The 14,875-nt window shown below is 47.8% G+C and overlaps 1 protein-coding gene across 5 annotated transcripts in view; it reads left to right on the forward strand.

The window, feature by feature from the left end:
* LOC119166621 (SH2 domain-containing adapter heavyweight) overlaps positions 1–14,875 on the forward strand; it is a 232,187-nt gene that overhangs the window by 162,930 nt on the left and 54,382 nt on the right. For 4 of the 5 annotated variants that reach the window (XM_075891526.1, XM_075891521.1, XM_075891523.1 and 1 more), the window contains one exon: positions 8,825–8,872. The exons of the other annotated variant lie outside the window; for it this stretch is intronic. In XM_075891526.1, coding sequence (XP_075747641.1) covers positions 8,825–8,872 — 48 coding nt within the window. The remainder of the gene's footprint in view (positions 1–8,824; positions 8,873–14,875) is intronic. 5 annotated transcript variants of the gene reach the window in all.

Here is a 14,875-nt window from a genome sequence, read left to right on the forward strand (position 1 = left end):
TGTACTACGGCCGTGGAGTAAAGTCTGTGGGTAATTGGAATTGTTAAAGATCTCGGTGGTGGTGCCCTCCTAGTCTTACTGATGCACTGTATGTTAATTAAAAAGTGAATGATCTGGAGGAGGGTGAACTAGGGTGAAATGTTTACCACTTTAGCATTACCGGTATACTACGTTGCTCAGGGTAGGGGGATGGGAAAAGAGTAAAGAATGAGAAAATGTGAGAGAGAACACACAAACTCATTCGTAACGTCGCAGAGGGGAGCATCAGTCTTGGGCGATATGCGGCATCATTACGAGTACACAGCCGCTCGTACAAGCCCGTTGTTCTTAGGAATTTCGGCAATTCTTTGGTTTCTTGAATTGGTGTTTCGCTCTGCATCCGCCACCCTGCTGCCGCTCACAAGTTGATGCCTCTTGGTCACTGGTGACAAATTACCTAAACATGCGATGGCGCACATCCTTTAATGTATTGGACCGTCGTATACATTATCTTACATTTGGTCTACTCTATTCGACTATCATATGACGCGCTGTCGTTCTATAATCTCGTGGTTCTTTTTGTTGTTTTTTTGTTTTTTGTGAAAGTTGCTTCAGCGAGTTCATGTGAGTTTGGAACTTACTCGTGAAGGAAACGTTTGCCATTCAGAATGCCAGACGTACTTCTGGAGCAAAAAGTGGTGAGCCAGTCCCCTAGAGCATTCACGAGAGAAATGCCTTGTAGATATGACGTCCCATCACTGTAGATTTTATTGATCATTTCTGAGAATGAGTGAAGCAGCCAGCGTTTTATAAATTGACCACGCTTATATCACGTAATTGCTGTTTTATTTTGATCGCTAAGGTTGTAGTTTCTCGATCCATAGCCAAGTATTGGCACCTGCATTTACAGAGTGGTCGAAAAAAAAAAACCAACAGAACAGTGTTCTTAAAACTGGCTCTTTAGCTAGACACAGCAGTCCGCGCTTGTAAACACACCACATTTTGCGCTTGTGAGGACAAACAAGGGATCGAACGCCCAAACACACGTGCTCTGCTGCCCGCAAATATATCGCTCCTTTCGCCTCGCTCTCTCTCATCTTTGGAGCTTATCGCCGAAAGTGCCGTGCTCACCTACACGTCCTTTTTTTTTTTCCTTCTTTGCCATCTTGGGACTGACGTCATCGCATTATTGATTGGTCGTCTTCTGTCCGCGCTGATCCAGAACTCCTCCTTAAAGCTGCTTGCGTGGCGCACCATCCTGCGACGCCGAGTTTCTTTTTCTCCTCCCACCATCCGTCCCTTTTGCCTTTCCTCCTTCTTTCAGCGCCCTACTTTTTGTACCGTCCTTTGATCGTGTTTGCCTTTTCCCCCGAGTGTCTCTGCTGCGCGGGCGTTCATATTCCCGCTCCCCTATGCTTCCCCGTGCGATGCGGAAGTTGCTTTTGATAGCCGCTCCCACCTTGGCCCCGTGGGGACACAACTTCGTGCAGTACGTGTAGTCCGCTGGCGTGCTGCTTTCGCGTGTGTTGGCAGCCGTGGCTTCCCATCCTCCCGGTCGTTTTGTGCGCAAACATTTGTGGATTGCGTCACGGCTTTCGGTGACGTCATTCCTCTCTCGCTTTTTCGCCTCGTTGTGTCCAGACATCGTGAGGAAAGGTATACACCTGGTGGCGCACGGTCGCAGCGATGGTACAGTGGCGGGTAACATACACGGTCGATATGCGTACGCCTTCGTTTTGTAGTAATATCACTGTCAAAGCAACTGCGTAGACACTGAATGGATGTGGCTACGGCCGTATGTAACCGATCGTGCTCGCATGCCTGCGCGAATAATTTGCCTTGACTGAAAGAGATTTTTACTCAGCACATAAGTCAAATAAGTCGGTTTGTCGCTCAGAAACGGTTCTTAAACCAGGAAGTCGGATAAGGCACTGCTACGTTGGAGGAAATTTACCGACGGTGGATGTACGTTCGCTGAATATAAATAAAGAAAATTAACCTGTCTGGCGTTATCACCTGCCGCCCCGTTTCTTAGGACATCCTCGCAATATCCATCTATCTGTTTTTGGTTCATGAGCGATCAATTTCATTTTCCTGTTATCTTCCTGGAGAAGTTGTATTTGGATATTTTTTGAAACTTTTTCAATTATCCGAAGCGGTCACAGCTGTCTTTCAATTTAGCCTATAGAAACGTAAAGTCCTTCAGTCTCACGTCTCTCTTTCTAGTGTAGTTTTGTTCAGTAAATATTTTAGAAAGCATAAAATATGGGTTCGCGAAAGTGTAACAGAAAATTCAGTTCCATCTTCGTTTTTTTTTTTTGTGTGTGTGCACTTTGTTCCAACGGCATATCGAATCTTCCTTCGTGAGCGAGGTATTTAAACTGAGCGTGGCAGAGCACGAGCACATTTTGCGCCTATCGATCCTATTACCTCTCGAGCACGTGTCAGTGACCGCCGGTTGCTACAGCTCCGTTGCGCCACCCACTGGGGCGCGTGCTCTCTATCCGGTGCCAAATATAACGGCGCCGCAGTTTTTATTTCATTTTCTCTGCACCTCCTAGCCATCTCTGATGCAATTCCTTCAGAGTCGAAGAACCGGCGCAGCCGTTCGAATACCAGTACGCTCGGGAAGCCCGAGCAGCAGTTTTGTCCTGTCGCGAGCATGGTCATCGAGAGACGTTGCGTTTGTTTTTACTTCGACTAACTGCGTATCAATACAGGCAGTGACGCGAGGCTGCACTCCTGGGGATGCTCTGATTACCTTGCTGTTTGCCTCTGCGTGTGTGGTTGCTTATCTGATTTGGAGTGCCGTTTTCGGTCGATTGCTGCCTTTTCCCTCTCTGACTCTAGCTTGCCAGCGTTTTCTTTTTTTTTTTCGTTCCTGGTACAGGCGCTCTCTTCACTTTAATGTTCGCGCGTTTCGCTCTGCACGAATCGAAGAACGTGACTTCGCCGGCCGTCGGGCACTCGCATGAGTCATCGCTGCGTCGGCGGTCCCGAATCAGTCTCTCGCCACGAGAAACCCTGCGAGGAGGGTAAACGGAGAGAGTGAGTCGTTGCGAAGACCGAGTGGGAAACAAGGCGCTGGCGGTGCTCTCGCTTCGTCATCCTTCGGTGCTTGCTTTCGCCATCAACCAGCGGCGGCTTTCGTCAACGAAGGGAAAACGCGGCGTTGCCCGAAGTGGCGCGCTTCGCTCCCTCGAGCGAAGACTGAAGGGTGCATAGATGGTGGGGAGACAAAAAAGTGCTGCTGGCGGTGCGGCGGCAAGTGCGCGCCGCGTGCACTGTCTCCCCACAGCTCCCGCACTTCCCTTCCTTTGCAAAGTTGGGGGTGCAGTTGGCCGCGGGATCTCCCCGTGACGCATTGTGGGAGCCGGCAAAGCGTCCACGAGGGGCTGGCGTCGACAGCGCCACAGTGAGAGGGACCGCTCTGACGCTTCCGTCCGGTGATGCCGTTGTCCGCATGCCTCGTCTCTTCTCTAGTACGGTGTGACGTTGCAACGTGTGTGCTATGCCGTGTTGCCGAGAGAATATAACAATTGGAGGTGTGCTGTTTCGTGCGTGTGTGAGATCAAGTCAACTCCATTGTCTCCGCGCTTTCATTCCGAAGGAAAACTCCTCTCTTTGGATCAAAATGAAGTCGTGACAGCTCCGATTGCTTTTGTGCGAGTGGGAAATGGATGCCGTGAGGTTGCCCGAGATGCGTGCGTCTTCGAGCGCTGACCTTGCGGACAAGGCGTCGCCTTCCCAACAGTCGACGGCCGTCGTTGGTGCGTCCACGCGACGTCGAACTACGCGGCGTCCCGACGCCGGCGGGACGTCGACCTTCTGGCGACGGCGACCACTGCTACAGAGAAGCCAGACTTGTCTGGGCCACGTCGACCGAAAGACGAAGAAGAAGTCGTCCGCGACGTCGTCTGACCGCTGTCCCGGAGGCGGCAGCGAGGATTACTGGTTCCTCGAGCCCGCGAACGCTCGCTCGACAGTCGTTACACCCGTCGGTGCGAGCGCTGTCGCAATGGGCGTCGAAGAGCGCGCGCAAGTGGCTGACAGGAAATTGCGTAACGCCGACCGGAACTCTAAAGGCGGTTCTTGTCTCTTCCTGTCGCAGTGTTGTTGCCAGACGAAAGGTGAGATTCGTGGCCTTTGCACTCGTTCGTAAAGATTGATTACATTTATTTTGTCGCGCTGTCAATAATATCGCGCGCGTTGCTTCTTTCCGCAATATCAGTGTTGACGATGCCTGTTGCTCGCAAGCTAGGTGGGTGTAATATGGAGGCAAATTATACTGCGTACAACGCTAATAGGGAACGAGGGGAGCCGGTGGTCAGAAAAAAAAAGTTAAGTGTGCAATATACTGCTTCGTGTATGCGGCATGTCGGCTTCGCGTGGAAGTAGTTCTGGTTATTTGCTTACCCTAAGCACTCAACTCAGCTGTACCTGCTCGCGTGCTCCACGCGCTACATATCATTCTTCTGCAATATTGCACCTGACAGCAGTATACACTGTGACAAGTATGTTGCTGAATATACTCGCTTTTTTCTCCTTCAGATATTACAAGATCTTGAGGATGCCTTCAGGGGACTGTTTTCTGTGTTTTTTCTGTTCGAATACATCATGAAAGCATTGTAAAAAGGGTTTCAGCGCAAGCACGAAATTTCTAGAAGAAAAGTGCACGGAAGGCACAGATGACAACACGAGTTCTCATTACCAACTGACTTATTTTTCGCAGCACACATATTAATGTACAAAAACAGGCAAAATCTTTTAACAGCAAACGTGAGCAACGTGACATAGTGCTGGGGGAGAGAGTCCGATAAAAACGAAGGCACAATGATAAAATGGCTAGCCCCTATCTAAAAGCGCGATTTCTCTTTTCATGCAAAGCCACGGAAGACTGGCTCACGCATTCGTCACCAAATGTTCTAATACGGTACGCCTCAACAATTTCGCGTGTTAATTTGTTTATATGCGATCCAGTACAGTCATGGCCTGAAATCGAGGCTGGCACCCGCAATTTTTAAAGTGCATAACAAGGTTGGAACCTAACTTTTTGCATAAATCGTTCATATGGTCTCCCAACTTTTTATTTATGCCACGTCCAGTTTGTCCTATATATGGATCTGTCTTGCTTGTCTTGTTGTTTTTGTCTTTACTATAAAGACGAGACCGAATCTCCTCTCATGAACAAAGCTCTCCCGTGGCAAAAAAAAAATATAAGAGAGCTATGCATAGTTGCTGTTTTCTGAGGCAGCAACAATCGCCATGAAATGTACGCGCATCGTAGAATTACGTAGAGGTTGCCGCGTAGGCAAGCGCTGATTTTGAACATGCCCACCGTCTTTCAAACATACATGCATGTGCGTACGTGAAAGAGAGAGAGAGAGAGAGAGACAAAGAGGAAAAGAAGAGGTAGAAAGAGACTCTGCATGGTGGGGTTTATTGCGTAACCCAGTATACTTCTTTCGTAGACCCATGCGCTCAGATTAAAGTGGGTGCACGTTAAAGAACCCCAGGTGGTCGAAATTTCCGGAGCCCTCCACTATACGGCGTCTCTAATAATCATATGCTGGTTTTGTGACGTTAAACCCTACATATCAAGAATCAAAACAGTATACTTGTTATAACGTATAGGAAAGTCCAGCTATAGGTGGTAAGGATTCTTGATAAAAGAAACTAGGTGTGCAGACATAGACACAAGAGAAGAATTTCAAGAGAGCACAAATGCCGGACATCAAATGAAAAGTCGCACTACTATAAAACAAAAGCAGTAACACTGGTCTGCGCATGAGCAGGTATAGAGAGCGTGAATGAAATGCGTGACACGTTAACTGGAATTCCTTACTGTGTAGTTACCTCCTGCATAGACCTACAAGTGTGCCGAATTAACGGGTGACTTTTCATGCCTTTGCCCCGCCGCGGTGGTCTAGTGGCTAAGGTATTTGGCTGCTGACCCGCAGGTTTCTGGCTGCTGACCCGCCGGGATTTGTTCCCGCAGGTCGCGGGAACGAGTCCCGGCGGTGACGGCTGCATTTTCGATGGAGGCGGAAATGTTGTAGGCCCGTGTGTTCAGATTTGGGTGCACGTTAAAGAACCCCAGGTGGTCGAAATTTCCGGAGTTCTCCACTACGGCGTCTCTAATAATCATATAGTGGTGTCGGGACGTTAAACCCTACATATCAATCAATCGATCAATCAATTTGTATACCTTTGCATGCGCAAACAAACTTTTGGCTTCCTATTTTCTTTTCAGTCGCATACAGTGCGTCATCTCTGTTGACGCCTCTACTTTTTTTTTAATTCAAATTTGTCTTTTGTTCTACCCAGCATTCTATTCCTTCAGATTGACATAATGCGGCATATGGCTGACGTATACAACTATCGATCAGTTTTATGGCGCCCTTTGTTTTGTCGTGATGAGACGCTTCCAAACGCCGCAGGCGTTTAGATTATGAAGCATGCGTAGAATCAGTGCGCGCTTCGCTGATCGCGTTTGTGTTGCTGTTTATCGAATAACAAAGTATAGCGCCTGCAAGCCGAGCAAATGACGCGGAGCAGTGGCTCTGAAGTCGCTACACCGCGGATAATTAGCATGCATTCCATGGAACGGGGCCACCGTCTGCATCGTTATAATTTTAGTTTCATGTGTTTCTCGCGTTAGTATTTTTATTGTTTGGTTTACTTTCCAGCCAGTATTGCGCTCCATTTGGCTACAACAGATATTCCAAAAGTAATGATAAAAGAAGGGATGAATTGTGATACAATAAATGCTTATCGCTCTCGCTGCTCCGTCATTGAATTAACCTATGGGTTGATGGGGAAAAAGGCCTTTGTAGCTGTTGGGGTGGAAATGGCTGAATATCGCTCTCCGTTCAGGCGAAAGCGATTGCGTGGAGCGCGAGAGGGATTAGCTTATGCCATCCCCAAAAAGGCTTCACGCTTTCTCGGGCAATATGGGAAAAAAAGTAAGAAGAGAAAAAAGTTTAGCTGCTCAGGCCATGCGCTATGAAGACGGGTTTAAGCGTGCACATTTCGCTGCGTTGTAATCTTTGTGTCGTTCTTTGAGCCTGCAGGGCCGCTCTTCTTCTGCATGCTCCTCAACGACATGCTTTGGCGATCGGCGTCTGTCGCGGCTCGCGTTTTCAGGGCGTATGGTTAATTAGGCGCCTAATGGCTCGAAAGGGAACGCATATATGTGACTCGCATAGGCTTTGGGTGGTTGTCTGTCTCAACAGAGAGCAGTTTCGCCCCGATTATCTCCGCCTATCCGTTAAACATTTGTGTGGCCGTTTCGTCTTCTTAATAGCCGGCGATTGGAATTGTTGCTGTACACTTGTTAGACGTATAATTAATTCGAGATGTTCCCGCGCGTTGCGAGGTTTACGCTGCTTATCTGTTTTCCGAGTCCGCGTACGTCTCCGATGGGAACGCGTTTTAAGGCGGGATTTTGCGATGCCGGTGCTGTAATGCTGGCTTAACTGAGCGAGAGATTTCCCGCGCACGAAGCATGGGCGTCCAGGAAAATTTCGGCGCCTTAATGCGTTATGCCCCAGGTAACGGCGTACTATAGAGATACCGCGTGACCTTCATATCGTGTTAACTAATTTGGCTTATATATGACACCGTTCCGCGAATGAAGCTGTTGTAAAAGTCCAATGTCGTTCTTTGCTTGGCATAGACGGCAGCCGATTCTCGCTGATGCACTATGTTCTCGCGCCTCAATTACGTTTCGCGCCTTAATTAGAAACGTGGGTTGAGTTGTCGAACCGCTTGCCGCTCTTCTCGCGCAGATGAGAAAGATGCGTCGCGTCAAAATCGATATTCAAACAAACGCTTCACAGGATATCCCAGCACACATGCCTTCTCTGCTGTTCTTTGCACGTGCGTCTGAGAAAATTACCTCGGCTTCAATACCCCTTTTTCTGGTTGACGCCCTTGCTTTTCACCCATTGTCTGTTTCTTTCTATACATGTTATATAGCAAAAACAAATGAATAAAGAACTCATGTTGATAAAATAAACAATCAGAACGAAATGAAAGCAGTGAGGATGACACGGCAATGGTAAGTTTCCTGAAGCCTTCTCAGCGCCAAGTTCTGTCGTGAAGTGTTGCTGTGACACTTTTGACATTTTAATATGCATCCAGTGTCGATACGAATCGCATTACCTTGACGTCTCTCTTATTGTTGCTGCCAAGAATACACATTGTTGCGTTTGCTTTCATTCGCTTTGTAACCGCTTGCTTAGCGGTTTATTCTGGACTCTGTATTAAGGCCCTCCCGTGGTAACACAGCGTGCCGTAAACATGAGATGCTTTGGCTTTAGTATACGAGTTCATGTTTTAAGAAAACCAACTTGTAATCGCGTGGTTCCACATTTTTCAAAGCTCACGTGTAGGACAGACAACTGGTGACCAGCCAAGACATGACACGTACGCGTCGCAGCGCGTCAGCGGGTGGCTTGTAGATTCGGCGCCAGTGCCCTCTTCCTATAGAGAAAGGGTACAGCGCCGCGTGCTGGCGCGCGCTCATACGCGTACGTGTGATCTGGTCTTTAGAGCGATGGAATAATACCAAATGATAGGAAACTCTGCCGAGGGCGGCGAGAGGGAGGGACGAAATTAAGAACTTCGCGGGCATGAAATGTACTCAGCTCCCACTGGACAGGGTAAATTGGAGATTATTGGGAGGGTCCTTCGCCCTGCGCAAGACATAAAGTAGGCTGGTAATGATGAATAACGATGGAGCGAACACCTTTCATCTACTGAATTTAATATGACTACCAACCGCAGACTCTACCAGCCGTTTCTTACACTCTTTGTTCTTTTCTTTTTTGTCTTTTCGCAGGACAGCAGCGAAGTGAATGCTCCCCCCATTTCTCCCCGTCTAGGTCGGGTGAGTATGAAGACGTGTATGCGTTCTCTCGAGTGAATTCGTAATGCGCTGGACGAAACAAGATATCTCGCAACGGTGCATGGCAAGCCGAAGACCACGCCTGTGTGAAATAGAATATAAGAAAACAAATAATGTAAAGAAATGGGGCTTACATCCTTCAATTTTTTTTCTGCTCTGCTGGTGCCCGCGGGTTTTTCAGCGCGATCGAACCGCGAAACTGTGCGCCGTGGAACTGTCGCTTTGCTGCGTGTGTTAGTGTCGGCGGCGCTCAGTTGCAGCTGAATAATTGAACACGTTTTGCGCCTCAAGAAAGAAAGTCTCCTGGTTTCAGTCTGCAGCCGCGCTATACCGCTGCCACCGCCTCGCTTGGGAGTCGGCATAGATGGCGCTCTCGTTTATATATACATTCAAAACGGAGTTGTAAAGGATTCCGATGCGTGCGCGATATTTCTCTGCGCATCGTAGTACGGACTTTGAAAGGAGCTCGGGGATCTTTAACAATCCTCGGCGCGTTTCTGGTCGCAGGAGTTTGCGATGTGCGCTTGACTGTGCGTTTGTTTATGTGCCACGTTAAGGTTTGCTGCGTTTGTTCTCTTTCTTTTACTTGTTAACGCGGTCGCGAGCACATTGTGCTTGCTCACTTTCTCCTGCAGAGCGTTTCCTTCCCTTTTCTTTCTTTCTTTCTCTCTCTTTATATGCTGTTCTTAGATACCTTGCGGTGTAACTGCAAGTACCTACGGAAGCGAAAGAGAGCATTGCTTGAGCCTCTCGGCAAGAGGCGTTGTGCTCCCGTGATCTCTGAGACGCGCCGGGGTCGGATCTGTGTACACACTCACCCGCTGAGCCCGAAAGGGACAACCTCGATCAACTCGCCGCCGCGGTGCGCAGAAAGCAACGCGCCGCCCAGACGCGCGGCTTAAACGAAGATTTATGGACCGCGAGCTGCTGCTTCGCGATTCCTCGCGCGAAACAGAGTATATGTACGCCTGTATACACACGCCACGCGAACGCGTGTGTTCTTGACGGGTGTTGAACTGTGTTGCGCTCACCCCCGGTACCATCCCCGGCAGTGTTTTTTTTTTTATCGAGCTTGTCGCTCATAGGTGCGCTGAAGCGCGGCCGACGCATAGACTGATTTGTGTTTACTACGTATACATCCTTTCTGGCTGCGTGTTTTCGGGATTTGTGTGGCGCGGCGGACGAATCTTGTTTGCTTCTCGCTACGCGATTCTCTTTGATGTACGAACGACACGCAGAACGGGATGCTATATTTCCGGCATTCACGTTTCCCCGTGCTGCCGACGTTTATCTCTCGATAGTTTCTTTTTTTTCTTTTTTTGCCTGTCTTTTTCTCGTGTTGTGTGAATTTATTACCAGCGTCGTGGGGAGAAATGTTAATCATTAAGGGTCATGACGTTGGTATGAATGTATGCGCTGCATGCATAAAGACGTGTGTCAGGAGGTGTGTGGCTCGTGAAAAGCATAAAGTGTGTTTGAACAAAATGAACTCGAAAGAGCACCGCAACGCCAGCTCGTTCTTGGGGTGAATGTGCAGGATTCGGTGACACGGGTCATTTGTCATCTTTGCTGGGTGCTATACGCGTGCGAGAAGCTTGTTTCGTCTTAAAGGGCCACTCACCACACCGCGCTTAAAGACGAGGGGGTGATTTTCTCCTCTCCTTGATACACACGGTGCATCTTCCTCGTTCCTTAGTTCTTGAATGCCAGTGAACAATATCAGAACTAAGCACTAGAGGCTATCAGGATTTCGCGCTTCTCAGCTGCACGCTGTTATCGCCGCTAGCGCAGTTGTAAACACACACAAAAAATGAAGTTTGATCGATTGATTGTGCACGATATTCGTGCGAGACAAAGAAGAACAGATGTCCGGCTGCATGGCAAAGCAGTGCAGGAAACAAATCACCCTTAATATTTCGCGTATATCAACGAATCAAAAACATGTACGCTGTAAATGTCAAGGGAACTACCGTCTGCGTCACAGTAGTGCGCCAAGAAGGACGAGAAATATTAGGAAAAAAATATTGCGCTCTTTTTTGTATTTTGGGAGCTTGGTGAGTGGCTCTTCAATGCTTTAACCCATTTGAATGACCCCTGAGAAGCCCGTGTCAGCGCTGTCCTTACGGAAGAGAAGTTGTTGCGAACCTTTACGAATAATGGTAAACGAGAGGAAATCAAAGTATCGAAATCTCACTTTTATCACACACTCTATAGTTTTTTTGTTTACTTTTTTTGTATGTGTGAGTACGTCGCTTTTTTTGTATTTTTTGTATTATTTTATTCGCTTGCACGCTGCAAATAGATAAAAAGATGGCAACGATGTGTAAGTATGCGGCTTGCTTCACACGGAGAGTTTCTCGGCAGTACGTGAGTTTACCGTTAAATTCATATCAAAGTGTTACCAACCTGTTTTGTTTTTCTATCTTGCCCAGTTAATTTCTGGTTGTAGGTAGTTTCTGGTTGTAGGTAATTTTTTTTCGTGTGGTGTACACGAGCGAATGAAACTTCATTCAATTAATCTTACTCGTAGCGTTAAACTCGGGGAATTAATTGTTTACTGTAGTCAGTGGCTCATGATTCCCACTCACTCTTTATCTTTGGTTTTTGTTATGTTGTTGGAATCGATTCTCCTTGATCTTCATTAACTTTCTTAATGCGAGTAGCACTTCACCGTCTCCGATATGGCATATCTTTTTTTTCGTATTAGAGATTAACTTCTCTAAGACATACTTGTTTAAAGTAAAACGAGAAAAGCGTCCTGCGATGTGTCCTTTTCGTTCGTGTTTGCCATTCATGCATCATAGGTATGCTTTGCGCTAAATGTGTAGGATACGTCAGAAAAACAAGAATGGTTTTTGTAAATTGCTAATGGAAGCCACAGCGAACACTGAATGATTGTTCAGGTATTTGATCGAGCTTACTGGAATGGAATGCGCTCTTTTAGGAAATACTCAATGTAATCGCAGTGATTTATCAAGCTGGAACTATAAGGTCACCTGAAGGCAGGTAGGCCTGACAGGTAGCCAAATAGAGACGTTTGGCAGCTAGCGTCTCTGGGAGCAAGTCTTTATTAAAAATCTGCACCATCACTAATTGTGTATTTCACGAGAAGCCCTACACAGGACCCGACTCGATTAGGAAGGGCTGCGCCTAGACATGGTCGTCAGTACTGCTTATAAAAACATGAAGATGTGGTGAGACACAAAATTAATGCGATAATTACTACCTTCTCTGAGCATTCGCTGCAAAACTGCGCATTGCCTCGGGTACGCGCCTTCATGATCGAGAATGTTTGCATTGACGGCAGGCACGCAAATTACATCGACGACAGACACGCACGACGTCAGCCGCACGCAAATTGCAGGTTACAACAAGCAAAGATGCTTTAAAGCTTTGTAGTCCCTGAGCAGCAAGTGTCCGCCTACGCTAGACAGGAAACGAGAGAAGGGGGGGTAAGATACACCTTTTTAAGAGAAAGGCAGGGAAACTAATCATATCGCATTATGCGGTTAGCTACCCTGCGCCGGCGGAAGTGAGGAGGAAGGATAGAGGATAAATGAAAAAAAAACACGAAGCGGTGCTCTATAGAATTCCGGCGCAAAAGTTAATTTCACTGGCTGCGCCTAATCGTATCGACCTTGCTATTCCGGGCAACAGAAATTTCTCGCCTCCGCACAAGTTTGCCGGGAATACTGTTGCATGATTGATCATCCGCCTCCACGCGCCGGCAGCGTTTCTAATCTCTGTCACGGCGCGTGTGCGTCGGCACTGACAAGCTCTGAAGCTTCACAGGTCTCGTGCTTTGTTTCTCTCTCTCCTTCTTCCTCTCTCTCCTTCTTCCTCTCTCTCCTTCTTCCTCTCTCTCTCTCTCGGTTAGTATTCTACAAAGAGTGGAGAGGAAAGGGGTCAGATTCTTTGGCGCCCCCGCGCAATATGCTAATGCAGAATCTCGGAGCGTAAAGTTCGCCAGGTCCCGAAAATAGGCGCCGCGTTGGCCTCTTAATGAACGCCGTGCCTTCCCATTTTAACGTAATTAGGCCTACGGCCTACGGTTCCTGCGGCCCCGGCCTTTCTACGCTACACAGTGGCAATAAATGTTTCTACCACCACCCCACGGTGTACACGTACCTTCAATCGTCTTCCGACAGAGCTCGCCGCTTAACCTGACGAATGGAAGTGCGTGGTGCTCTCTTCCAGATTGGCGCTCCTTTTCTCGCGTCCAAAGACAAACGCTGCTGCGCCTGGTTGAGTTTGTGGAGGCTAATGAGATGACATTGCCTTGTGCTCGGTAGAACGAGAAGGAGAGAAAGTGTGCAGTCTGTCTTAGTTGTTTTCGATCGAATAGATAGTAAAGTTTCCTCGCTACGCGTTCGTAATTTATGAAAATGTTATTCTTTTGTTTGGCCCTTTTTTGTCGCGACTGGTCATTTGCCCGAACTTGAAAGCAACAAATTATAGCTGAACAATTACATTGTATGTAATAAGGCGGGCCCCGCCGCGGTGGTCTAGTGGCTAAGGTACTCGGCTGCTGACCCGCAGGTTGCGGGCTCGAATCCCGGCGGCTGCATTTCCGATGAAGGCGGAAATGTTGTAGGCCCGTGTGCTCAGATTTGGGTGCACGTTAAAGAACCCCAGGTGGTCGAAATTTCCGGAGCCCTCCACTACGGCGTCTCTAATAATCATATGGTGGTGGTGTCGGGACGTTAAACTCCACATATCAATCAATTACAATGAGGCGTAAGCTTTGGATGCCTCGTCAAACGCGAAAACCGACCGACGTCTCGCTTCGACGTACGCCGGTGGCGGCGAGGTCAATACGAGTGATGCGAAAGATTGTCATCTCACGAAGAAGTTGCCATGTGACGTCGTCACAATGTCACGGACGCCAAAATTTGTGACGTCAAGCTATGACGTAATCACACGACAGTATTTCTTGCTCAAACGTGGACTGATACCGGAGGCTGTGCAGAAGAAAAAAAAATTTGCGAAGCCTGCACCAAGCTACGCAAGGCTTGAAACAGCGAAACTCAGCAATTATCAAGAGTAGTATAGTTACTTCTGTTGGTGGTTTCTAGGCCTTGGCTACGTTATGCAGCAGGTGCTAGGTTGCTTCTGGGTCGCTGCTATAGGCTTTAGCTTGGTGAACCTGTTGGTTGTTTCTACGTTGATTCTCAGCGCAGAGAGCTTCGAGTCGATTCAGTCACAGACACTATACTTGGTTGTGAAAACTCCAGAAATTGAAACTCGCGCTGAAACCAAGCATTAGAACCTCTCACAGATCAACAGGTGCGTCGTCTTTATCGCAGGCTTTCCATCGCTCCCGCAGTTGTCTTTCCGTTCCTTGGTATTCTCTCTGCTGAATACGTACTAGGAGTCATCGGCTCGCCGCCGTCACTGCGCAACCATTTGTCGGGATAACTGTTGCTTTCTTCGTTTTTAGTTGACCATTTATGAGTAGCCGAATTTACCAAATTTTTGTGGCACGTGCCTGTCACTGATGATGATAGTTTCTGATAGGCCGCACAGTAGCACGTACCCGCTAAGTTGATGATAGTTTTTTCTGCGATCGACTCACAAAGAACGATCTGGTAAACAGCTACACTGTTGAAAGCTTTTTAGGTGTCTGATGCTGGAGGCATTGTAGAATTACGTTATTTGCAGAAAGCTTTCGGTGAAAGGCGCTATAGGTTCAGTGCATCGAATGAGAAGAAAAAGATAGCTTTCTTCTAGTCGAATTGACTGAGGTGGACGTATAAGGGACACTGGGAGCTTCTTAAGCAAGCATGCATGTATTGGTGAGCTACATGCGCTATTAAGTGGGATTTGGAATCTGTACTGGCACCAGACGGACGATTCGTTGCGGCTTCTTTACCTTGCCGTCAAACCGCGTTCCTGTTTTTCCGATAGAAAGCCTCGTTACACTTGAGTAAGAGACAAGACTAAATGATAACGATAAATTCCAAGTCTATGGTTTGTATAAGGTAC

Source organism: Rhipicephalus microplus, chromosome 1 (assembly GCF_043290135.1).
Source record: "Rhipicephalus microplus isolate Deutch F79 chromosome 1, USDA_Rmic, whole genome shotgun sequence".
Classification (NCBI taxonomy): domain Eukaryota; kingdom Metazoa; phylum Arthropoda; class Arachnida; order Ixodida; family Ixodidae; genus Rhipicephalus; species Rhipicephalus microplus.